Genomic DNA, 27,149 nt, shown 5'->3' with positions numbered 1-27,149 from the left:
TTCCCACACGGCCGCAGCGGGCAGCTCACTGGGAGTGTTTTGACACCAAATGGGGTGTGTTTAAGATCCTGGCACTTTTTCCCATTCCTCCCACTGCTTCTGGATTACCTGGCTGATGCCAGAGGGGCTTTCTGCATGGCTCAGATGTGCAACTTCTGTCCCCCATCATGTCTAATAACGTGAGACAACACTACCGAGCATCTTCAAAGGCTTCCCCTAACACCTCTTTATGGGAATGGGCCTTTCTTACGTGCCTGGGAAGGGCCGTGACATCCCAGACCTGGTTGCCTGATGAAAAGTTACTGCCTCTTGGGTCACATCTCTAAGCAGGTCTTAAAATAGTTGTCCGTTTTGCTTCTGGTCTAGTGCCTTATCTGTATTTTTTCTCCCCCCACCCGGTGGTGACTCCTGACCTTGCGCGTCCTGGGGAATTAATCCCTTACACGTCCCTGGTCCACATCGTCCATCCTGCAGCCTCCCCTGCTCCACCCTGGAGCTGCATCTCCCACCCTTCCCTTCCCCAGCCCTGCAGAGAGCGCCTCTCCCTCTGCCTTCTTGGCCCTCTCCTGGCAAAACGTTAAGGAGAAGGAACATCCACATAAAGAAGTAACTATCTTGGGTTGCAGTTAATGACCATCACTGAAAATGAGACAGATGAGGGTGCTGAGGAGGCCAGGAGACCAGCCAGGGCATGCTTGGACAGAAATAAGCACAAGAGCTTGTGTGGAAGAGAAGGGGACAGATGAGACGGCCGCCTTCCAGCAACCGACCTCAGCACCAAACTCGCCTCTAGCGCTGCTCTCCTGCAGTGGACGTCCTCACAGGCACCGAGGCTCGGCCCTGCTCGCCGCCGGACGTTTCCCGGGCAGGGCCAAAGAGCCGGGCTGCAGGGCCACCAGCGCAGCGGGAGCACGGCCCTCGCCAGCTCGCCACTCGCAGACGCACAGGGTCTGCAGGAGCAGATGAGCAAGAGACAAAAGCTGAGCTACCCCTGCTCTGCATGCTCAGCTTCGCTTGCTGCTTCCTATAACAACATAAATGCCTGAAATAATGTCTGAGTGAGTGCCGCTGCGAATTTTGCTGTATAAAATCCTCCCCGTGACAGCTAGCTGTCACACTACACTGACATCCGAACTGAGATGCCATCGCTAACCCATTATGTTTATAAATAAACTCCTCACCAACCAGTGTGGCTACAGCATCACCTTCTCCCAGTTTCCTTGGACTGCACTGTGCCCACTCCTGTCTCTGCTCCTCGTTGCAGGGTCTCCATCTGCGCTCGCCTGACACCTCCCTTTGCCTCCCCAAACGCTGCTGGGCAGGCAGAACAGCGGTGCTCTTAAAACGTGTTGTCTCCAGCTGAGCCAGCCCCTGCTCCCTCACGGGTGACAGGGTTTCTGTGTCCCTCTCCAATGCCACCTTCCCGCTGGGGGCCGAGCAGAGCTGCAGGTGGCAGGACGGACGGCAAGCCCGGGGACAAGGACGCGTCCCTGTTTAACGGCAGCCAAAGCAAAGCAGGGCACGAGCTGGGGATGAGATTGCTTGCAAGGGTAATATCCCCCTGCAACGCTTGCAATCAAACTATACAACTAATAATTATGTTCCCTGACTGCCCTCCATATATATAATGCTGAATTAACACCATGCTTTACAATTGAACAGTCACAATCAAGTATAGGATTTTACTGCTGACGAATACTTTTTTCCATTAGGAGCTGAGTAAATAAAAGCCACCTACGTTCTTCCGAGCCTTTGGGGTTTTGGGGGGGAAAGTCAGTAGCAACTGAGTCACTTAACAGTTTAAACCCCTGTCCTAGCGTCTAAGGGGGGTGTCTCACCCCGGCGATGTCCGCATCCCATCCCTGCCCCAGCTAAGGAGCTGGAAAACCAGAATTCCTGCTCTCCTGATACTTCCCCAGCAGTATTGCTGGCCACAGGTGACTCCGTCTCCTCCACCCCCTTGCTCAGAAGCAGAACGTACCCCACTTGCTGCTTTGATAAAGTATCCCACCAGGCTGGGCTGCTGAAGAGCACTTGATGCTTTTTCTCATAACTGGTGCTTGCTCAGACTTCCTTGCTGTTACTCCCCTTGCACAGTGCAGATCCTAATGCCCTTAACCTGAAGGTTTGCGCTTCCATTTCAGTGCCAAAGACAGACTTGCCCAGCTCAAAGCTTATTTTATTCCCCAGCTCTATCAGTCTCAGGCCAGGTCCTCCTTCTCCCTTCACCTGGGCATGAAATCCCAGCACTGCTGCAGGCAGCCAGGTCCCCTCCGGCCAGCTTTCCGCCTGCCATCTCTGCGCTTTACGGCATTCGCACGGTCCGTCACGCTGTATCACATCTGCCCGAGCGCCATCGTCAGGGAGCTCGAATATGCTTCGTAAAAGCCTCGAGATGTACCTTTGGAGCAAAATAACAGCGGGGTAATGGATAGGCGTAATGCAGCATGAAGAAAACCTTGAGGATCAGAGAGAGAGGCTTTTCAAAGCAGGGTGATGGGGAGAAATTCTGCCAAGAAATTAAATATTGAAAAATTTGATGGCATTGAAAGGCATCATTAACTCCAAGCATTTAGGAATTGGAAGATGGACCTGAAGAAAAAAAAAAAGAAGCAAAAGAGAGTGATTTAGGGTCGTAATTATCTTCTTCATTTATCTTCCTCTTGAGGCATCTTCCAGATTTCCTCTGCAGCCCCAGAGGAGGGCTCAAAATTTTCCTCTGAAAAAGCAACAGAAGCCAGCGTGGGGTCCCGAGGGAGCTGCCGGCCACAGACAGGGCAGCGCCGCGCCCCTGGTGCCGCAGCGCGTACGGATCAGCGGGGACGAGCTGCGCCTCCACAGAGACCGGGTGGATTTGGGCCCCTCTCTCGCCGAAACCATCGCCCCTGGTGAGCTCCGGGGAGCCCACGGGCACACAGCATCCCCACGGGCACCGCTCAGCCCCTGCCGAGGCCGGGCTGGGCATTGCTCGCAGGCGAAGCTCCGCACGGGACTGCCGGGAGATGCCAGCTCATTCGGGAACGGCCGCGTGGCACGGCAAGGGGTGATGCAAGCAGCAACAGATTTTTTTTTTTTTTTTAGCTTGCCATCACTGCTTTTCTAACTGTCCTGGCCGTTATCCTGACCTGGGGCTTCGTACGCAGCAAGTCTCGACCAGCCTCTCGCCTGCAGCCTGGGCTCTTTTTTAAGCAGACAGAGCAGAAGCAAGCAGGAGAGCAAGGGCTGGTTTAGGGCCCTGACACCCACAAGGTGGGGGACATGGACAAGATGCCCCCTGAAAGCCTGTGGCCAGCGCTGGCTATTGGGCTCAAAGCAACGCATTTCAAGCGAGAAGGGTCACAGAGCAGAGACTGTGGAGACACAACCTGCAGAGCTGACCACCGAGCGATCATTTTTACTTTATTTACTTATTAATGTTTGCAAAGCTCATGTAATTATTTACTTTAAGGAAAAAAAAAATCAAGCAAACCTTATCATGACAGAATTAAAAGCGGCATCAAACCAAGCGCTGACAACCCCGGTGCCGCCGGCACAGCTGCCCGGCACAGCTGGTGCCTATCCCTGTGCTCCTGCGCCCTTGTCCCCGGGCACCCGCCGCCCCCGCGGGCAGGGCTGAGCATCGCCCCGCGGTGTGGTCCCTACCGACGGCAGCCAACGCGCCGCTGCGGGCAGGGGACCGGGCTCTGCCCGTGCACATGCCGACGGCTGGAGCGGGCAAGTTGGTTCAAGCCGGGCTGCCTGGCAGCAGCAGCAGGACTGCGCCCTTTTCGCCCCAAGCCATCAAGCCCAGAAACCATGGGTGCAGACTCGAGAGGCTGGCAGGGCCAGCGCTGCCCGGCCGGGGCTCCATCCAGCTCCCCTCACCCACCAGGCGCTGAGGAACGATGGGACTTATTTCCCTGGTGCTGGGGAACCAGAGGACTTGATTCGCTTCCCTTTCCCCACGTCACTTCGCCCCCGCTCCAGATTTCACTCCAATTTACACTGTCTTTTCCAGCCTGGCGGCAGCAGCCACCCACACACCATGCTCCGTCATCCCTCGCTACCATCGATCCCTGAGCCGGGGGCTGTCCCTGCCTCCAGGTGTCAAACGCCCAAGAGGTGCAAACACTTTTCCACCACGTTCCCACTCTTCAGAGCTGCTGCCGGGCTCAGCCACGCACCTTTCCTCTGCCCGGCACGTGCTTCCCACCCGACAAACTGCGGCAGAGGTGACCGACCTGCAGGCCAGCGCCAGGCTCGGGATGCCGCCCGAGATGACCAGTGCTGCAGCGGGAGCACACAAGTTCAATGCTGCTTACACTGGTCACCAGCTGGTATTTGCACACGCATCTGCAGCCTGCAGGATGGCCAGGCCGGAGAGATGGCAAAATAAATAACGCTTAAGCCAGCAGGCGTGCCATCCATCCACAGCCTGTGTGCGCAGGCAAACAGATTGATGAGGTAATGGAGGATTGCCCTGCGCAAACAAGAAACTGCAAGATGCACCAAAAACTGCGCAACCACCCCGGCCACAGCAGCTACTGAAACTAGCCAAGAAGAAACGAAAAGCCAAAATATCCCTTCTGCAGTATTGTGACCTATGCAAAGGCAGCCAACGAAAAGCACCTGGTGCTGTAGTAGGGTAGTCCAAGGACAAACAGCAAAACAAGTTGTAAGAGCTCTTATTTTTTCATTAGAGCAATTCATCTAGTTGAGGGGTCATCTAAAGATCATCTAATATTTAATAATTTAATCATAATAACAAATCAAATAATCTAAAATAACAAACCAACCAAAATTAGGAGCATGTAATCTCCATGCTCTTGCAAAGCCTTGAGAAAAAGCTCCTGTAATTAATTCGTATAGACAAAAGATCCTTGAATAAGCTGCAGAATTCAGCTTTCCCATACAAAAAAAGATCGGATGGTGAAAGCTTAACTAAACATTTGTGATATTAAAGCCCCAAGTCACGCCCCAGGGAAGCAGCACGGATCTCCCTGTAAGGCTGCCTGGCTTGGGAGCTCAAACCTGCATCTTTGGGAGCTCACCTTTCATCCACTGATGCAGGTAACAGCTGATTAAAAACACGCTTTCTTTAAATTCACTCGATGAACGGAAAGGGGCCGGCGGGGTGGCAGGAGGAGGAAGGAGGGATGGCGTAGGCGCACACACGCACAGCACGTGGAGGCTTGGGAAGACGAAGCTATCGCGTGCCCGAAGAGGCAGTAGCACTGCTGCCATTTCCCAGCCGGCCCTGCAGCAGGTCCGGCCTCACGCTGAGGTTTACTGCCAGATGGCCGCCACGCCACAGACCGACCGCACAGGGGCTAAACCAGTGGGCACCAGCTGGGCTGGAGGTGACACGCGGCATCACCTGGCGCTCCGGCATCACCCAGGGCACCCCAGGACTTGCTAGGCGACATCCTGCAGCATCTTCCTACGTCTGGGACACACACTCTGCAAGCACAGCCCATACCAGAACTTGAAATAAATAAATACAGATAAAAAGTGTTACCCTGCCTTTTTCTAGCCCAGACACCTTCTGCCACCCACGCTGCTCCCCACCGAGCCCCGGGCGCGCCGACGCAAGCCCAGCGATGGGGAAGGTGCCAGCGCAGAAGCTGCCCCAGGGCAGCGCCCTGCCGCGGCTGCAGGGACTGGGGAGCTGGCCAATGCAAAAGCTTGTCAAGATATTTTCTAACAGTGAAAAGGAGGAGGTGAACACCTCTCCAGACACTACAGCAACAGCAGCATTAGGATTAGTTGAGAATTAGTGTGGACTTTTTGTGTTTTCATATCAGGAAAGTCAATGGCTGCAGCTTCACCGCTGGTCCCCTGTGGCGCCTGGGAAGCGCTGGTTACGACAGCTCCTCCTGGAAAGGCACCCACCGCTGCCGGCAGCGATTGCGGGCTGGCGATTACACGAAGCACCTCGGACACCGCAGCCAGGGACAGCTGCAGGCACTGCTGCGAGCCACAGCTCCACGCCTGCAGCCACGGGAGACCCCATCCAGCGCCCCACGGGGTGCGGAAGGCGGCAATGCCCCCCCCGTGCTTTTGTTCAACCTCCAACAGAGACCACCAGCCATCGCCGACCCACTACGCATCCCGGCTCACCCATGGCTTTTTTGGTTTTGTTTTACTGCCAAAGGAAACGGTCCTACTGCAACAAAATGCTACATGGCTTCCCCATACTGAAAAATGAATGAGGTCAGTTGGAATCAAGCAGGGAATGAGAGTGGGACTAACCCCTGCTTATGTGGGAATAACAGCAAGGCTGGCATTGGGATTATTTGCTTCTGCAAAGAAGAGAAACTGGTAAATGATCACTGGGGTTTTGTTTTATACATCCCCTGTCAAAGAAAAAAAATAAAGGGGGAAGGGCAGATGCATTTACTAGATAAAAGACTCATCATTAGAAATAAACATATAAAATTTAATAGCTTGGTTTAAAATACATTTTCAATTAAAAAACAGCAGGCAAAACCAAAAAAATCAGTTTCATAAAACATACGTGACATTGCTGCTACTGTTATAAGACCCGTGTCCCAGAATATCTTATAGTGGAAAACAATCGTCAGATTTAGTTCACGTACTTCATTAAGCAGTAAAAAGAAATAACATCCATGTCAATCCTACCTCTATGGAGACTCTAAATCTACTTCCCTGACCCTAGACTGCGTTTCTGTAATAAAACTTCCATTTTCAATAAAAATGTGTAAATATATATGTATTCTATATATCAAGCTTAAAAAAAAATTCCCTTGCCATAGTGACATTGTTCCCTGTGACTGATGAAGGTAAGCCCAAGCGGCGGGTTGCTGTCGGCCGGGTGCTCTGCTCTGCGGGCGGTGGATCCCCGTACGGCTGGCGTGCCTCGGCCAAGCCTCTTCAGCGCCGTGCTGCAGGCCGGCTTCTCTCCTTCGGCTTCAAGCCCACGGGCTGCGTCCACGCGCCCAGCCGCGGATGCATCCACGTGGAGTTTGCTCAACTCCAGCCGCAGAGCGGAGAGAGGAGCACGCGGTGCCCAGAGCGTTGGCGAGCCTTCGTGGGGCCCGATAACGGAGGAGGAGGAGGAAGGAGGGGGGAATGGAGCGGTCTATAAACCAGCTCAGGATTGGTCCGAACACAAATCCCAGAATACTATGTTTCATGTAAATTATTAAAAAAATATGGTGGGGAGGGACTTCAAGTGGTCACCTAGTCTCAGCACCAAGGGAGAATCAACTATAGCTGTGACAGTCCAGAGACACCTTTGCCCAGCCTGGCTCCCAAGACCTCCGATGCCAAACTCCGCCGCCTCCCTGGGCAACCTGCTCCTCTCACCAGAGAAAACCGCCTTGACGCCTAACCTGCATTTCTGCAGTTTACGCCCACTGCTTCTCGTTGTGCTTGCAACGGACCGGGAGAGCACTTCCACGTGTTGGGAGGCTGCTCCCCTCGACCTTCCCTTCTGAAGACGACCCCTCCCCAGGCGAGGCATCCAGCCCTTCCTCCTCAGCCGCCACGAGCTCTGGCTGCGGGACCAGGCCTGGCCTCGCTGGGACATCCGATAGGACCAGGCTCTGCTGGAAGGGCCGGGCTCAGCACAGGGCACAGCGCTCCAGCCGAGGCCTCGGCCATGCCAAGTAGAGCAAAAGGCGGGTCTCCTGTTTCTTGCAGGCCGTGCTCCTGTTTATCAACTCAACGTGGCATTTGCCTCCCTCTTCCAAACAGCAGCATGACACAGCAGAGCAACATTCAGTCACGATTCGTTAACCGTTAAGTAGAATCGTTAACCATTAAGTAGAATCATATCCTACTTTTCCAGACTATTTCTCCAGCCTATCCAGGTTGACCTTCACGTCCTAGGTGAGGCACGTGCAGCTTTGTGCCGTCTGAAAATGTTATAAAGCTCTCTTTCGTTATCCAGATCCCTAACAAAAGCACTGAGTGACACCAGACCTGGTACTCACCTGAGCTCACCTGCTCACCCTGTAATGCAGGTTTTTGCCTTAGAGCCACGTGCTGCTGTTTAAATGTTCCTCTCTCACTTGCTACCAACCAGAGGGTGCCTTTCCTTCATAACCACATGCACGCGATGAGTAAATACTGCACAATCTACTGCAGAGCAGTATTTTTTGGAGGTGTTTGGCACTCCCAGCTGGGGCTGGGCTCAGGATGCCTGCTACCAGCTGCCCCTGTTCGGTCTCTCCACCTCAGCAGCGGGTCAATACGATGTACATACACCAGGAACGCTTAACCTGCTTGCAGCCCCTAGTCCCCGCTAACACTTGGCCTGCTGAGCCGGGATGCCGCCTTCCTCTCTCAAAAGCCTTGCCTGTGCACTTCCAGATGTTGACATCCTAGGACCTTACAAGCTGGCTCCGACCCATGGGTTCATCCAGCCTGAGTGGCTGTTGCGGGCAGCATCCAGCTGAGCCTTAAGTACACTGCTACAGAAAAAAAATCCACCCTCTGGGAGACCTTCCTGACCCCCAGAAGTGAGATTTCAAGGAACTTGCATCTGCTCAGCTCTTGTTGGGACCCAGCTCTCAGACTCGGCCCGAATCACCTCCCAGGGCAGCAGTACGCAGCCGTTTCAGGGCTCAAACCGGCAGTTCACAAGAGAAGCCAGGACTGCCGTCGCCTGGCTGTGCAGGAGGGTTTAGGAGAGCGCTGGTACCTTTTTCCTTCCACACAGGAAGATCCACGTTGAACAAGCAGGTCTCTCGTGCCTTCTATGAACGTACAAACATGTGCTCACCTTTGGTGCGTGTTAAGGGTTTGTCCGTTTTTAAATAGCTACGTTAAATATCTGTTTTCTTTGCATATGGCATCCTTTTAGATGGGCTTCATTGCATATATTCACTGTATATACAGAACACCATATTTTATATATATTATATATCACTTGTATGTACACATTTACAAACCTTCAAAAATATATTGCACTTATATACAATATAGCTTCATCTGATGAGAGTTCACACAGTTACTAAGGCGAGTTCTTCATAAGCAAGGCAGTTTTACATTCCCCCCAAATGACACATGTGATTTCAACAGTCTGCCCTGTTCAAGAGTAAACATTATAAAGACTTTTCTCCAACCTGCACGCAATGCCTACTAGTATCAATTAGTAGTTTTGCAGCTCAACCTAGCAGAAAACAGTCCAATAAAATGGTATTCGCTGATAACAGGCTCAAACATGGTTACTGAATAGATAAATAAGATATCACCACTCTAAAAGGCCACTTTCCAGGAGTTTTCCCCTCCCGTATTTACTAGTGTTTTATACATGCTCTCTATTTAATCGCTGATTTTTGCTCGCTCATTTCAAGTGCAAATAAGGTCATGAGCATTACAATGTTCTTTGGAACGAACAGACACACAAATGTATTAAGCAAAACCACTGCTCTGCTCCCCAGAACAAGTCAACACCTGGCTTTCTTCTGGAGAAGGTGATTAGTGTTTTGCCCAACATACTAAATTATGGGAAAATGTTCACTTGAGACCTTTGTTTAAAATCCACAGAGCATCCGTGATTTTAGATCTCTGTCAGAGTGAGCTTGTAAGATCCTCCAACTTCTTCAATCTGTAACTGGAAGGTATCTTCATTAGAATAGTGTTTCACGATGTTATCGTCCATATTGACCAGAATTCTGGAAAAATAAAATAAATCAGGGATATATTACAGTTCTAAATGTCAAAGACAGCGAACGCGCCCTCAAACCTCAGAGAGCCCGGACTGCCCAGCGGTAATGCAAGATCCCTGCTCACCTATCTCTCACTCCTTGCTTCCTACAGCAGATCTAGCTGACCTTACCCACACCTGCCATCAAGGCTTGCAGCTGTGTTTCTAGGATCTGAATGAAAGGGTTAATTCTGGCTCCTGGACCAGGGAGGGAGAGAGATCTTGGAACTGGCAGAAATCCTTCTGAAGCTGCAGACACTTGGGCAACCTTGGGGCTCTGAACTGGTTTGTTTGACAGTATAAACAATCAGCACAAAACCCTACAGAGCTTTCAGGGAAGAAACCGCCGATGCTTGGCCACTTCTTTTATTTGCCAGAAAGGTCAATATCTGTGTGTTTGTGTGCACCACACATGTGAGTGTGCGTGTCCACACACACACGCACAAAGCTGTCCTTGGCAGTGGTATAGCTACCATCAATTCGAAACTTTTGCAGTTATTCTGGTGGGGTAATTCTGCTATGAAAGCACAACCCTTGAAATCACATTCCAAAGGTGATTAAAGGACATAATTTTCTGGCCAGAGGGGCTTTGGGGAAGGGGCTGAGGCACCAAAGTGACTTCAGAGAAAAACCAAGAAAATTACTGAGAGATTAAAAGGTAAAACAAAAGCAGACAATGTTCAGGAATTCAATTATTTATGCTACAAAATAAAAAAGATGGGGGAGTGTGGCCTCTGTGGGGAACAGGCACTTCACGGTAAAGTTCTCTTCAATTTAGCCCACAAAAAGACAACCGGGTTTAGTAACTGTAGCCAAATGCAGACACAGGGAGTACAGTTAACCACTGGAACAATTTAACATGGGTTGAAGTAGGTTCGCCGTCACTGGTAGTCTTTAAACAAACTGAACTCTTCTTTTTCTGACACGATCAACTTTGATTCAAACAGCAATTATCTCAGAGAGGTTCTGGGACCTGTATTTACCCAGGAAGTCAGACTACATATTTCTATAGGACCCTTCCGGTCTTCAGCTCTGTGTATGATGTTGGAACGTGTGTACGTTGTGTGCACACACACGTATCTGCAAATGGCATTTGCATACGTGCAGTGCATGAAGGAATCGTAAAGCAGATTCACCTACGGGTTTGAAGAAAGGAGTTCATATTCTCAGACAGTCGCTGCATAGGTACATACTCACCCTTTTTTACATTTTTTGAAGATTTTTCCTATTTTATCAAAAGGAACGTCATACTTGTCAGATATCTAGAACAAAAGAAAGCAAGCATTGGTGAAGCAAGGAGACTGCTGGCACTGTCTTCCACTTACTATTTTACAGAAAGGAACAAAAAAAAAAAAGTCACCAGATGGAAACAACTGCTCTGCCCTATAAAGGCAATACTAAATCCTGAACTATAGCATAAGCCTACAGATGAGAACCCCTCCTCTGCAGTTTGCCAACTTCTGTGCAAAAAATTTAATCATGTTCTAAAGCTGGCCACTGACTTCTCATACAGCAACCCCCTGCCCCCACACCAAAAAGCCCACGCATTAAAAGACCGCCCCACACCCTGGTTCTCATCCTCTCTTGGCTCTCTCTCCTCTTAGCATACCAAAAACCATTTTTAAATTCAGTGTCAGAGGGATCAAGTGAAAACTAGTCATCACAGCGGCTGGTGCAGGAAGAAAATAGTAACAGAGCAAAGACCTCTGCTGCTAAGGACAGGAGCTGATCAGAAATGTCCCCTTACCCAGCAGGGTGACCTCAGTGTGAAACTACAGCCACTAACCACGGCCACTTCACCGTACAAACCTCCAGAAAGTCATGAGGTCAGTAACCTAAGCCTGGTTTACTTTGGCAAATTGCTCTATCACACCAACAGCAAGCACCAAACCCATACGCCGTTTCAGGACACGAAAGCACAGAGGGGTTTCCTCCAAGCTACAGTTATGAGCTCTTGGTTCCTGGCTTTAAGAAGTCCAAGTGAAACAACAAAGGTGCAGCTTCACTTCAGGACCATGGGGTAAGGGAGGACTTCACAGCCTTCCATCCCCCTCCCCGTCAGCCCCCACCTCCAGCCTGCCTGTGCTGGCAAAGCCCCACAGCCAGGAAGAGAGAGCTTCAGATTGCAGAACCATCTCTGGGTCCTAAAGCTAATGGCAAGAGCTGGCTGTACAGCCCCAAAGCCTCCGTCCTCTGAGCATCGACGAGGCATTAGTCACAGAAACAGGCAGCTAGAAACGTCAGTTTTGAGCTCGTGCCAAACATTACACCATTCCTCAGAGTTAAGCTCTCTATTTCCTTTGCGGCACTGCAGCAGCAGGGGCAGTGGAAGGCTATTTTGGAAGTCAAGTACCAGAGAACAATTTCACACGCATGTGCACATATATATAAGTCTTCAAGCACACTCGGGAGCTGGGACTTGGAGCTCTTCACAAGCAGGTTGTGAAAGGGGAGGGGAGGCCCCCAAAACAGGCTTTGAAAGACTGAAATAAACCCAAGTCACTGAACACATTATGGAAATCACTCCATCTTCTAATTAAAATACACTCTGACAAGAGGGACATCTACAGCAGGACTCTGTTGACCGGTTTTTGATGCAGCTAGGAAAACACCTACACAGCTGCTTCTAGAGCTTGGCCAAAGCAGGGCCTGCATAAGAAGCAAGCCTAGAAGGCTCTCTCCAGCAGCGCCTGTCATTTTGGGACTATCTCAGGTATCATCAAGCTTGACACACCTGGATTTTCAGGAAGGCTGAGAAACACCTTTTTACACCCAGACGCCACAGATGTGGGGTAAGGTACTTAAAAAGGAAGCTTCCTGAAGTCCCTTAATAATGAATTAAAGCATTATTTACATTAATTTCCATATTATTGAAAGGAAATCAGCCTTATGCTTCTTATCCAGAAGAGCAGGGATATGTGGACACAAGCTGCAATTAAGAGTCTAGCTCCTGTGACCGTCCAGTGTGTAAGGACTGGATAGCCAGGGACTACACTCGCTTCTTCTCAAACTGGAGGCAAGGACTGTAAAACAGCCTTATTACTTACCGCTTCCATTAGACCCTTCAGAGATGGTGTCTTCAACATTAGTGCATCGAAGACTTCCTCTGACTCTTTTCGGACATACAACAAGACTGAAAGGCAAATTGGAGAGAGGAATTAACTGCATAATTGCTCCTCAGAAGAGATCTGTATATGATAGTGGCTAAGCACACAGTAACATACATTGAGGATCTTATGAAGAGACATACATACATACATTCACTGTACATTGAAGACTGCATCGTGAACATGCATAGCTAGGTTAGCTCAAAACATACTTTTTGCACACACAAATACTGCATGCTCAAGCATCTTTACTGTCAAAATACTTTAAAATTTCTATTAGATATTTTCTCTATTATTTGAAAAAAGGCCATATTTGAAACACAGAAAGGACGAACATGAAACACGGAGCTTTGAGACTCTTAGGTCCCTCCGTATCTCACAGGTCATTTGCCGTAAGACTTTGCGCAATAGAATGATTTGACAGATGCTACCACAGCAGGTGAAGCCATCCTGGCCACCTCCTCATTTTTAAATAATTTATTTGTACAGTCCTCTGCTCCTCCTACGCTGTCTCATCTCTCTCCCTATCCCTTGCCATGTTTCAGTAACACTCATACCACCACAGCTGACATATAATGCAGACTTAGTCTCCTGCTAGGAGGGGAACGAAAGAATAAGAAACCCAATTAGGTAAGCATCCCTAGCGTTCTCAAGCTACCAGAGAGTCATTGTATGTAACAGCCGCCTCATTAAAAACTGCATTAAGGCTGAGGAATAAGCCATGAGAGCAAGAAAGTTTGGACTTTAACAGCTTTGCCGCCTTTAATCCATCTTCTAATGACTAGGTATTGCAGCCTGGATTGTTTACAAGGGTTCCTCAGCCACAGCTTTGACACACCTGCAACACGGAACGATTACTGGCATATCTAATGGAACAAGGTGAACTTGGGACAGCACAGGACCTTGACGGATTTCCTCCACTAAAGGCAGGTTTAAAGAAGGACCGTAGATTTAAAAAATGAAGACAGCACACACTCTCAGTTACAGCGCAGGTCGGATGATACACCAGCCAAAGGAGAGAGAATCCCATGGGTCTCATTTTATGGCACAGAGCAACAAGAAAAACCAAGAAGTCTAATTTCCTTTTTTAAAATCCATCCTTCCTCACTAGTTTATCCAGACTACAGAAGTGCAGCCCCACTAAGGTCAGACTTGCTAGACTTAACCTTCACCGCATCACAAGTTTAATCCTCCTTTTTTAATCCTTTGAGCTTTGTTGTGGTCCTTCCACACACAACTGTCATCAAGCAGGTAATCTTCTACACCATCTCCAAAGGGACCTCTCATCTCCTTCCACAACACCACAGCAATATCCAATCCCACATCAAATTGCAAAGGCTGACAACAGGTTAAAAATAAGCAGAATGTTCTCTCAGTCTGGCTTTCAGCGGTGAATAGCCCATTTTCCAACACCACGAAAGATGCAACAGTTTTATACCCACAGCCAGTTCTTGGCATTTGTTGCTTAAAGTCCTAGAGAAGATTTCAAAAGTATTTTGTAGTGGATTACGTGATGAATTCTCTTCCTCAATCCACCAAGGAGACTGGTAAGCTGCTCACCTCCTCTGAGTCTCTTTCCTTACAGGTTCAGAGCCAACCGGTGTCTGAGTTGGCAGAGAAACCCAGAAATTCTGACATTGTAGAAGATTTGCGTAGCTGAACTACATCCTGATGTACAAACTCTTTCTATTACTACTCAAAGCCAGAAAAATCAGGCTGAAGTATACTCCAAAATAAATTAAAACAACTCTTCAACCTCAGATGCACATCTCTATCCTGATGGACAAATACACCAATAATTCAGTCTCTGAAAGAAGAAAATAATACCTCTTTTTGGTTCTTCTATTCTGGCCATCTTATTTGGAGTAGCAATGAAGTCCTCTTCACCGATATAGGCTCCTCTCTTCAGATTGGAACTGTCGTTGTGACAAGACAAAAAGTTAGCAGTGGTACCACTACAGGGACTTACCCCTTCGTCTGAGGGCAAGAAGGCTGAAGTAGTGCAGCTCTTACCTTTCACCCTCCAGTTCTTCTGAAGCAACAGGGAGGACCTTTTAAAACAAAGGGGAGATTTTCTTGTCATATGCAGAAAAACACACACTGAATTAGCTAACTAGTGAGAACCTTATGTGGTACCCAGTCCTCGGAAAACACTACAAAGGGCTCCGAACGCTACAAAACAAAGTTGCATAAGGACAGACCCATTAACTGGCCTAACATGGTCTTGTCAGCAATGCTCTCCCCGTCCCTCTAAGTGCTACCTGTTAACAGCGACTTAGCAATAGCTCTGTTTGCATTACAGCGTCACTGGCATAGAACAACAATCCTGCTGCACCTGGCACGAGCAGAGGTCCAACAGCATCGCGCTGAAGGAGAGGGAACCTCTGAGCCCACGGCAGGCGCTGCAAGGGACAGGCAGATGGCTCACCCACCCAACTCACTCGTAGCCACATCAGTACAGGACGTAGGGGAAACCAAGGCTGTCAAGTAGGGAGCCAGCCACAACTACACTACTAGAAGTCAGATACTTTGGTCCGAGCAATAAACATTGGCCTTCATTTTAATACACAAACAATACTTGCACTTAGGGTTGTGAAAATTTTATCCAGAACTAGAATTAATTTCCTCTTGTTATCTTTGAACCCTGTACCAAACAACACTTTGGCTCAATCTCCCAAAAGCCAGTAAGCATCTTCTTTACCTTTTTTCATACAGTGAAATTAAAGGACCTCAAACGAGAGAGGCAGTAACGTACAAGAGCTAACCAGCTTTCCATCTGGACTGGCGTAGTCTTCTGACAGATCTCAGCACTAGAGCCTTCGTAGGAAAACATGCGGAAAACTCAGCCTTACGGATGCAAGTTTGTTCTCCATCCCTGCTAGGAACTTAGGCTATGCTCTTAAAAAGTAACATTTAGATTACGTTAGAGCATGCCAGAACTCCCAGCACAGTAAAGTTCAAGATTTTGAAACTTGGTTGCACTCTAATTTTTTCCCTTCCAGTTTCCTGTCAGCTGGGACTTTCCAGGAACGCTGAGGCAGGGCGCTCTGGCAGCGGATCACAGAGCTGACACACTTGCCAGTTCCACAGAGCGGATTTTCACCCTGCAGCAGCGGGCTGGAGGAGCCCACAGTCTACAGCAGCGCAGCAGGAACCCAGCGGACTTTACAAGAGAAAGCCAGCCTGCAGTTCGTTCAATGAACTCTCGGCTGGAGATCTGGTGGAAAAATCCTTTCAGGATCATGGAAACAGGAGTTCATAGGAAAATAATTTAATCAGAAAACATCCCCGGTTAACTTGAGCCAATGCGTCTAGGAGCAACATCTCTTGCTCACATGAGACTCAGCCTGTATTTGTTTACAGCACCAATGCAGACAGTCTGTCATTTCATATGTATGCATCCCTGGCTTTTTGCAACTACATCCCACAGGCTCCTCGCCCCCACACCCGTGAGCTTTACTTACGTGAGCCCCACGCTGAAGATTTGCAAAGTGAACGTCAGGAATGAAAAGGACAGGTTGAGTGTCTAGATCCATGAAGGGCTTGAAGATGGTGATGTCCGTACGTTTGTGTGAGGGAAGCATGGGCACTTTGACATCAGAAACTGCAGAGAGCAAAGATTGGAACAGAGGATAGTGAAGGCACTGACGGGGCTGCGGCTTTCCTACATCACTTAAAAGGCACATATGCTGTTGAAGAAGGGTACTCTGCAGTCTGGGTCAAAGGGAGAAGCTCCTGTGGTAGAGAAGTTTGAACCCGGGTTGTCTTATCTCTCAGATGAGAGCCCAGACTCTGAGAAAACACCCTGTTCCACAGAGCAGAAGAAGTTTGCTCCATCTCTGCAAGGGACCTGCTTGACTTTGTTCAGATATTAAACTGGGCTGGGGAATGGTCTCGCCATTCATGCCAACAGAGGAACCTTGGTGTCCCACGTACCAAGCAAACCATCCAAACAGAGGGCAAAAGCTCGTCCAAGTCCCCCCTTCTCCCTGTCTGTTTTCTCAAAAGGTTGCCAGATTTCCTATACCAGGAAGGCAGAAAGACAAACAAAGAGACACCTTGCAACCCACATGGTTCCAGTTGGGAGCCTCTCAAAGAAACAGCACCACAGAAGCGCTATCACACTACAGAGGTGGTACAAATACTGTTTCTTGCAAGATGCTACATTTAGAGTTACATTTTGATTCCACACTTTCAAATTTTACATTTTTGTTCATCCTGGTCACCTCCAGCTGCCAGACCCCAGTTCACCCCGAGCAGGACCAGGACTGCCTCCCACGGAGCACTTCGGCTCTCACGATGCTCCAGCTGACGTGACACAAGACACCAAGTGGACAGACTTCACCCACAAAGACCCGCTTGGGAGAGAGGGAGGCAGGAGGTGCCTTAAGCTGCACTTCAGACACGTTCATGTCAGACTGACCCCAACTGAAGACTTCATTTTACAAAGAGGAAACATTTCAGTTTTGGGTCAAACTAACTGCAAACGAAACACTTCATTTCTCATGTCCCTAGTGGAAAATATACTTTTTCTTCCCTTGCAAAACTTGATTTTTTTTTTCAAGATTGCTCAATCCCTGTAAAAATAACTTTGACCAAAAGCCACAAACTATTTCTGCTGTTGATGAGTCCATGCGCGCATGGCGTTTGTGATCCTGGAGGTGGGTATAACAGCTTATGGCTTAAAGCAATCAAAAACTTCCCACGCAAGAATAGCAATGGATTGTACTTTCCAGGAAAACAAAGGACACATCAGGCTAATCCCAAGCCTAGGAAATTCATATTGGAAAGCAGCTTTTGTAAAATCATAAGATCCTGGAAATCTGTATTGAAACTGTTTGTGCTTTCCAGCCATTACGCAAAGGGCTGCATGCACTAATCTTTTAGGAGCCGTTGGGGCTACTACATTTGTGAAATGCTAACAGTGTGCTAAACCTACCTTTCATGATGTACTTCGGGGAAAAAACCCAAAACCCCAGCCCTTTCTGCAACTGCCCTTGAGCAAATGGGTTCCCTTGTAGCATTATCTTCTTCTGAAGCTGCTCCAGCAGCCTGTACCTGCTGCGTCAGGAAAATCCTGCCCAGCAAGCTGTGAGGTGCATGCCTGTTGAACCAGTTGGACTGTTAGTAGCACAGCTCCGACAAGCACACTGAGCAGAGCCGGGGAGAGCACGCACCTGCCCCGTGCAAAGGAAGAACAGGGAGACACATCTTTCTCTAAGGAGCTCTGCTGGTGAATAACTAGTCATCCAAACACAGGATCTGCTGCAGTCATCTGCAGCAGTTAAAGGAAAAGATGCTCAGCAGGAAGAAGTTGACATGCTACGGTGCTGACGCCTTCACATCTTTCGTATGTGCAGAAGCAACTTCTATTGAAATTATTTACTAAGGACCACTTTGCTCTAGAAGAATGGCTGGGAGGGTGGAGGCTCAGTCCCAAGGCTGCCACTGCCTTGCTGCAGCGTTGTAAACACATTTTTAACGTAAGTTAAAGCCTAAGTTTAGGATCAAGCTGGAATCATTTCGAACAGCTCCAGTTCTCGCAGCACCTGGAGCTGCAGGGGCTCCAGCAGTGCCCAGAAATCCCACCCTCACCCTGCCACTTCAACTGCTAAAACCCATACCTGATTGAATACACAGCAGGACCCTGTCTTGGACAGGAAGAACTACGTAGAAGTGAAGTCCTAAGTGACCCAGTATGTTGCAAAACACAATTAATGACTCCATAAGCACTTAAAACAAGCGCTATTCCATAGCAGATAAAAAAATGACTTAAGAGATCTACTGCACAAGTTATTTGTAACCAAAATGAGATCTACTATTTAAAATACCGATGGAATAATTTCTACTTACAGGCATTCAACTGAGAGCTGGGGTCAGTGCACTTGCCTTTTCTTTTGCTTTGCTTTCGCTCTTCATCCCTGATCTTCCTCTCTGCTCCCTGCCAGACAAGAGATTAAGGGAAGGGAAGGGGGGGAGAGAGAAGGTGTTTTTAGTTTTTTTGGGGGGTTTTCAGCTGCAGAGGCAGGACCACTGATTCTTCCAGAGCTGTGTTTGTGGAGCTCCATGGTACCTGAGCTGCAGGTTTGCCAGAGTGTGCCAACTTTGAGATCTGTTTACTTTTGAGTCTTGTCAACTAATGAAATCCAACAACCATAGCTAAGATGCAAACCCTTGCTTTTCTTTCAAGTCAGATGGGGATACGATGACAAAAGATACCCACAGCTATAGCAACTGTATAAAGTGTGAGATAAAAATACATCTGAGGTGTTTAAAACAATAAAAAAAAAAAGCAAGTTCCCTCAGTTTAAGAGTTCACTAGATTGTCATTAAATCCTGATGTACAAAAGTCACGCCACACTTGGATCACCAAGTGCAAGATACCTTCCTGCACGTTGCACATGGAGTCGGCAGCAGTTATACCAGCCTTCACCGATCTCAAGCTGTAGCCATGCATCATTTTAAAGAAGACATTATTTCTTCTCTTTTTATCAGGGCCAGGCTATGGTGGAATCCACAGATACCTAAGTGGGTTCATGCCTGCACAGTTCCTCCATGGCCCTCCAAAGCAAGCAGCAGTGGGGAGAGCCATATTTTCTGCAAGGTGCAGGCAGCTATGACAGAGAGAGAGAAGGAAGGAAGGAAGTTTGTATTGGAATCGTGTTCATTCCTCCAGCTCTGCCCAGACCTCATACGTGACTGTGGGTTAAGTCAGAGATGTCACATTGCCAATTGCATGAGGTGATAAGCCCACAGTAGATCCCCAACACTCAATCCTGGTGCCACCACCAGATCACTGCCCAAACTGGTATACACAAGCTCTACCTGTCTCCCAGCACCCTCCTGCAAAGCAGGGTAAAAGGTAACAGTTATCTGGCCACAGGAAGCCATTATTTCTCATTCTCACTCCTGCAAAGCTGCCAAAACACACCCACATCCTTGCACGGTGCTTGGGGAAAGACTAGATTAGCTATGGGAAGTGAGATGTCAAAAAGCATGTGGCGACGGGGTGGGAAATGGTACCTAACAGGACACAGCATGGGAGAAGGGCAACAGCCCTCCTAACCCCCCGTAAATCAACACCCTGTAGGTGACAGGATGCCCATGCCTGCTGGGCAGCAGTGGGCATGCCTGCACTAGCAATAAAAAGGAAAATTAGCCTAGATATTTGACGTGCATTAACATATATCACCTCTTCTCCCACCTAACAACAGGGACACAAGCAGCTTCAGGCAGCTGCTGTAAAGAAGAGAAAAATTACTAATGAAGACAGAGGCATTGCCAGCTTTGCTTGACCCCATAAAGCTGATACAGCCCACTGTAGTAAAGACATCCCACTGAAACCTCAGCACAGCTAGACCTGCACCCTTCTGTGAACTGCCTTACCAGAACAGTGACAACATCTCAGCTTGACAGCAGAAAGATCAGATTTGGCTCCAGACCTGTTTTTTACCTTTCATGTGGAAATAATGAAGTTCTGCTACTCAAACATTGTGCTACAGAACAGCACCTGCTTCCTTGTGGAGAACGGGCTAATCCATCAAAAGCACGCATTTTGAGAAAACCTCTACTGTTCCATACCTACAGCCAGAGTTCTGCTTGAAAGTCAACTTGTTCCAGGCTACAGGGGCCCGAGTAAACACATTTCAAAACCCACATAAAAAAAATAAAGTCATGCCTTGATAACAGGCTTTTCCGCCTTGTCAGCAGAGCTCAGTGACAGCCAGGATCAGACGCTTTTGAAGAAAAGATACTGGCAATCCTGTATTCCGCAATTACAGAATAAATAAGCTTGTAAAAAGAGGTTTTTCCAACTTCATCACCTAGAGAACAGCCTACAGTCTGAAAAACAAGATTTCACACTCTTGTCTATGTGTTAAAGGCTGCAGGGTTATTTTTTGTTGTTCTTTCCCTCAAAGTCTCCAATTGTGTAATGGACTCTTGGGCTGAGAAAGGGAAGCAACATTTTGGGGAGAACTGCCATCCCTCCCTCCCGCAGAGAAACACGTATTTGATAAGCGACAGAGATGCAGGAACAGCACGCGATGTCGAGTCACAGCACAGTGGGACCTGGGCCCTTCATGGCACCACGGGACTCCCCGCTTCCGCACCAGGGCTGCGCCAGTCGGTTGTGCTCCGAAGACGGAGGGCTGCTCCCTGGCACTTCTCTGCACGCCCTCTCGTGCTGGGTGCAGCGCTGGCGCACAGCCCATGAACTGTTCAAGCTCTTCTCCTGCCCTGTGGCCCCAGCGGCTGAGCTGCCAGGGGATGATGACGGACCAAAAATTGGACATGAGCTGGCAGTGTGCGCTTGCAGTCCAGAAAGCCAGCCATATCCTGGGCTGCATCAAAAGAAGCGTGGCCAGCAGGTCGAGGGAGGTGATTCTGCCCCTCTGCTCTGGTGAGACCCCACCTGGAGTTCTGTGTTCAGCTCTGGGGTCCCCAGCACAAGAAAGATATGGACCTGTTCAAGTAGGTTCAGAGGGCTACAAAGATGATCAGAGGGATGGAACACCTCTGCTATGAAAGACAGGCTGAGAGCGCTGGGGTTATTCAGCCTGGGGAAGAGAAGGCTTCAGGGAGACCTTATAGCAGCCTTTCAGTATATAAAGGGGGCTTATGAGAAAGATGGAGAAAGGCTTTTTACCAGGGCCTGTAGTGACAGGACAAGGAGCAGTGGTTTTAAACTGAAAGAGGGTAGGTTTAGATTGCACATGAAGAAATTCTTCTACAATGAAGGTGGTGAGACACTGGAATAGGTTACCCAGAGAGGTTGTGGATGCCTCATCCCTGGAGGTGTTCAAGGCCAGGCTGTACAGGGCTCTGAGCAACCTGATCGCATGGAAGATGTCCCTGCCCACAACAGAGGGGCTGGACTAGATGATCTTTAAAGCTCCCTTCCAACCCAAACCATTCTATGATTCTGTGATCATGCAACAGAAGGATTGTTGCACATCTGCATCAATGCTGCCTCCAGCTGTCTTGCACCATCTCTCTCACTGGTTCCTACCTTCCCACAAAAACCTTCCCACAGCACTGCCCATCGCTACAAGAGTCACAGCAGGTCCCAGAGGACAACACTAGCTGTAGCCTGTGAAATCCTGTATTTAATCTTCCCCATATGCATGCTAGCTGAGGCACCATTTACAGCAGAGGTTGTCTTCCTCTGGGATGGGTCACCCCCACCCCTGCACAGCCCAAACATTGCTGGGCCAAGCCTGAACGAAGCTTATGCTGTAACATGCTACAGGATGACACCATTACGCTCATACTGCTTTACTCAGGTCTTGAAGCCACATAGGATTAGATGAAAATCAAACGTCCTGGGCACCTGCGGACCCCCTTTCCACAGAGAGCGCGCGAAGGGGAAGACAGAAACGCATGAAGAAACTTGGTCTGACAGGCAGCAGCCAAAAACTAGAAACAAGTATTAGCAGCTTTCCCTTCCACCCCAAGCATGGGGACCCTCCTCCTTCACTCCTTTCCCACGCAAAGGCCACCACACAACATTAACTAAACTGTTTGACCTTTCGTAGGACATCTATCGATTTGTACACAGAAAAAGAGAGACAGCAGAGGACAGCCATGCCAGCGTCTGGGTTCAAAGTCAGTTCAGGTGTGCAATGCAAGCACAGCCGTAACAGACAAGGGAATAAAGGGGACCTACGCAGAGCCGTCCCTGTTAAGTGGCCACGGCATCATCATTTTGTGCTGTTTTTTCCAGCAGACCTCCACACTATAGACTTGGCCCTCCACGAAGAACACGTGGATAACAGCACTTCTACAGGTGAGAGCGGCCACATGAGCACAAACACATTAAGGACTGCAATACGTGTGGATACTATAGTAACGATGATCCTGTAAACATTCAAGACCAGCTGACCGATTACCTAAGATTCAAAGCACAGCAGAAAATGGGTGCTCCTTCTGAAATGCCAGTGTTCTTACAGGAGCCTGAAGAAGATGGCCAGCATTGGGGTCTAGGAGTCTATCGGGTTTGTGTGGCAAGGTGTTGGTAGCAGGGGGGCTGCAGGCGTGGCTTCCATGAGAAGATGCCAGAAGCTTCCCCGATGTCCGATACAGCCAATGGCAGCCAGCTCCAAGATGGACCTGCCGCTGGCCAAGGCCAAGCCCATCAGCAATGGTGGTAGTGCCTCTGGGGTAACATATTTAAGAAGGGGGGGGCAACTGCAGTTCAAGAGAGGAGTGAGAATATGCGAGAGGAACAGCTCTGCAGACACCAAGGTCAGTGAGGAAGGAGGGGGAGGAGGCGCTCCTGGCGCTGGAGCAGAGATTCCCCTGCAGCTCCTGGTGAAGCCCATGGCGAGGCAGGCTGTGCCCCTGCAGCCCATGGAGCTCCATGGTGGAGCAGACATCCACCTGCAGCCCATGGAGGACCCCACACCAGAGCAGGGGGATGCCCAAAGGAGGCTGTGACCCCGTGGGAAGCCCACACTGGAGCAGGTTTGCTGGCAGGACTTGTGGCCCCATGGGGGACCCGCGCTGGAGCAGTCTGTTCCTGAAGGACTGCACCCCGTGGGAGGGACCCACGCTGGAGCAGTTTGTGAAGAACTGCAGCCCGTGGGAAGGGCTCACAATGCAGAAGTTCATGGAGGACTGTGTCCTGTGGGAGGGACCCCACACTGGAGCAGAGAAGAGTGTGAGGAGCCCTCCCCTGAGGGGGAAGGAGCAGCAGAGACAACGTGTGATGAACTGACTGCAACCCCCATTCCCCGTCCCCCTGCGCTGCTCAGGGGGGAGGAGGCAGAGAAATCAGGAGTAAAGTTAAGCCCCGGAACAAGGGATGGGTGGGAGGAGGGTGTTTTAAGATTAGGTTTTATTTCTCATTATCCTATTCTGATTTTGATTGGCCATAAATTAAATTTCCCCAAGTCGAGTCTGTTTTGCCCATGATGGTAATTGGTGAGTGATCTCTCCCTGTCCTTATCTCGACCCATGAGCCTTTCGTTATATTTTCTCTCCCCTGCCCAGCTGAGGAGGGGAGCAACAGAGCAGCTTTGGTGGGCACCTGGCATCCAGCCAGGGTCAACCCACCACAACGAGTCACAGGTCTGCTCACAGGAGAACTCGCCCCGTGCCTCAAACAAGCATTTGAGTACAGAGTCTGATTCAATGCGGTGACAAATAGTACTCGGCTTGTTGGCCTCTGTCCCCAGCTCTCATTGCCGGACCCAGACGGGATCTGAAAGGCAGCAAACTTCAACACCCTTTCTAAAAATACAAATTGCAGAATCTTCAGGCACCAGCCTCACATTGGCTGCATGTTCACAGAATGAACAACAGCCAGACTAAATACAGAAAAGTAATCTTTCCTCCTTTCCTCCCTCCTCTTTTAATTCAGGTACAATTTGCAAAGTATCTGGAGGAATAAAGCAGGAGAAAAGGTCAAAATCCCGAAGGAAAATAAAAGATACACTGGCATTACTGTACTACTAGATTTGCTGAAACTTATGGTATAGACTCAAATGGTTTCCTTTAAGCTATGTACTGACTACACGTCTGCCCTTTTATTAGCCAATTTGTCTTATTAGCAGTGGCACGAGCCTGTCAGTAAGTTTAGCACAGTGTCAGTAATTGACTGGACAACTTATTAGTAAAAGATCCGCCCCCTTCCCTGCAGCAAATCTATACTCACTGGTATTGTAGAGAATACGGGTTGATAACACACAAGACTCCGAGATAATGAAAGAGCTTTAGATGACACACTTGCCTCAGTCTCATTTTAGAGGAAAAAGAAAAGAAAAAAAAAAGAAGGGGGGGAGGGGAAAGGCCTGAAGAAAGCCCATGAGAACCAAGCCTCTTAGGCTTACTGGCAAGTCTTTAAGATAGCTCTGGAGAGCATTCATCAACTCCCTGGTAAAGTCTTTGCAGAAATCATCACAACAGGAGGCACTTGAAGGAAGATGACTAAGTAACTTTACACTGGCAGGCAGCTAGAGGCAGCTTCTCCCAACCATGCAGGAAAGCAGAGGGGCCTATTTAAAAGCATATATATGGACAATAAAACATGGCAGGATGAGTCAATAGGATGCTACAACAGAGGCAGACTGTAGAGGGGTCCATACATTTTGGGAGGTAAGTAGAGGCAGAGCAATGGCTCCTCAGATTAATCTTTGCAGCAGTCCCCTGGGGGATGACAAGGCCAGACCGCATAGTGTGCAACTGGTGCAAAGCTAGCACAGGACTCAAGAGTGGGGATCACAAACCCGTCTCAGACCTGTAAGCTGCACAGAGAGGTATTTAAGACTCCATGCAATGAAGACGCAGTCTGGATGCAAAGAATGAGAGGCTCTAATCAAGTAGGATGCAACAGAACAGGACGTCAGAGTGGTTCAGTGATCAAAAGAGGGACTGGGGAAGTCTGGGCAGCGCTCATCCCAGCCTAGAAAGATCTTGGTCACTCTGGAAATAGTAACGTTGCACATTACTTGTTCTGGCCCTTCAAAAGACCGTTCCAAGCGGAACGGGTTACAAAGATTGGGGAAATGTCCTTTCTTTGTAAACTCAGTTAAGTTTTTACAACTGCTTTCAGCTCAGCTCCTGCTGTGTTTCTTTCACAGCTTCAGGTGAACAGTGGCTTTGGGAAAGGTGTTAATTCTCTGTGTGCTAAGTGCATTAGGCAGAGTAGTCAAATTACAGCACCCATCCAGCTTGTAAATGGGCTTCGTTATACTGCTGTATCTCACAGGGGCACAATGAAAACAGCAACATTTTCTGTTCACAAGATGTGCAAGTTGTTTGGGTTTTTTAATAAAAAAAGCAGTAAGAACACACAAAGAAATTTAAAAGGACCAACACAACACAGCTTCGGCAAAAAGACAAGCCTCCACTTGCTCCAATCAGTTGCAATGATTTCTCCTACTGAAGGCACCCTGCAGGGCTTTCCAGTGTCTGGAGTACTGACAGTCAGTCTCCACCACTGACTGACCTTTCTCCAAAGTCAATGCTCAGGAACACTTCTCAGCACTCCAGCATTTTGAGAGCAGCAAATTTATCTGAGGTCATCATAACATCTATGAGCCAAGTAGAAGGGGTTGAAATTTTTTCATTGCAAAGGCTGAACACAGATGGGAGTTTTCAGAGAGCCAAAATAGCAAGCAGCAGAATTAGAAGGAAAGAAAAAAAAAAAAAAAAAAGAAAAAAGCTGCTAAGCTGTGGAATGGCCTTTCCCAAAGGGTCACTGGCATATTGACCCAACCTTACCTTGTCACAGAAGACTTTAATCTGGCAGTAGGCTCTGTGGACGGGTTTGTTACTCCTGTTATTGTAGCTGTAGGTGTCAATCTGAAGATTCAGGGGCAGGCCTTTAACTCCCTTCTGAGAGGAGAAATCCGTGCTGAGGCAGTTCACAGAAATGAAAACCTGCAGAAGAGGAAAGCAGCACCCGTCAGTAGTGACACACAGACCCCAGGCTGGCCGCCGAGCAAGGGACTATTAAGTGAGCGCTGAGATCTCAGTGCTGGTCCTTGCCACCACAAACAGGACCTTCTGTCTTCTGAGAGATCAGGTAAAATCCCCAAGAAGCGGTATGACATTCTTAATTCTTTATATAAACCATTACAGGGCACAAACCCACTTTGTCCAGAATGAATTTCAACTCTCCACACTTTATGAAAACTCGCCCATCTTCCCCACATATTCCCACCCAACAGATCTCAGATGTCGTCATCAAACTTTTAGCAACGGGAATCCTCCTACACCCAACCTTCACTGGCCAATGTTTTACCATCTTGGTAAGAACACAACCATGCTTTGAAAAGTTTACATGACTTTGGGCAAGTTAAAACAAAGCTTTCCATGAGTTTTACATAAGCTGCTGTGAGCACAGCTTGTGCTTGAAACTACTTGGGTTTTTTGTTGTTGTTTTTTTCTGGATGATATTAAAAGCTTTTAAAAAACATTAGGCAATATGTTACCTTTAAACACAGGAATAATGCTATTATTTCAGTGAAAGAGTTTCTGGGCTTTACACTTAAAAAGATGAACACCATTTGAAATATTCCCCACTAAGACCTACAATACCCTGTTAATGTTCAGATCAAAAGGGAAAGAGTAAAATTTTCATTATTCTAATACAAAAAATTTAATTATGGGAAAAATGAATTAAGAGTGATTTTCAACATATCTAATTTCATTTTCCTAATCGCCTAAAAAAAAAAACCAAAAAACAAAAAACAAAAAAACAAACCAAAACCACCAAACAAACCGACAACCAGGGAACAAGTCCAATGCTGCTTAATGGAAGGAAGAAATATCCTTGTGCGTGTATGAGCTGAAAGACCAAAGTACTTCGTATCCAGAACATAGGCTTGCTGTGTGCTAGGGCTTTTCTCCAGACACAACGTTCATTATGGGCATGCCTCAGA

General features: G+C 48.5%; 1 protein-coding gene across 1 annotated transcript in view; it reads right to left on the bottom strand.

Moving 5' to 3' along the window:
- Positions 1-9,508: 9,508 nt before the first annotated feature.
- Positions 9,509-27,149, bottom strand: part of GRHL1 (grainyhead like transcription factor 1) — a gene marked incomplete at both ends in the record, with an annotated part of 41,271 nt that continues 23,630 nt past the window's right edge. Inside the window, 8 exons of the mRNA XM_082306197.1 lie at positions 9,509-9,623; positions 10,853-10,917; positions 12,703-12,788; positions 14,590-14,678; positions 14,776-14,813; positions 16,227-16,366; positions 18,616-18,703; positions 25,987-26,145. Coding sequence (XP_082162323.1) covers positions 9,509-9,623; positions 10,853-10,917; positions 12,703-12,788; positions 14,590-14,678; positions 14,776-14,813; positions 16,227-16,366; positions 18,616-18,703; positions 25,987-26,145 — 780 coding nt within the window. The remainder of the gene's footprint in view (positions 9,624-10,852; positions 10,918-12,702; positions 12,789-14,589; positions 14,679-14,775; positions 14,814-16,226; positions 16,367-18,615; positions 18,704-25,986; positions 26,146-27,149) is intronic.

Source organism: Platalea leucorodia (genome assembly GCF_965183815.1).
Source record: "Platalea leucorodia genome assembly, chromosome: 3".
Taxonomy (NCBI): Eukaryota; Metazoa; Chordata; class Aves; order Pelecaniformes; family Threskiornithidae; genus Platalea; species Platalea leucorodia.
This window is presented reverse-complemented; position numbering and strand designations above follow the sequence as displayed.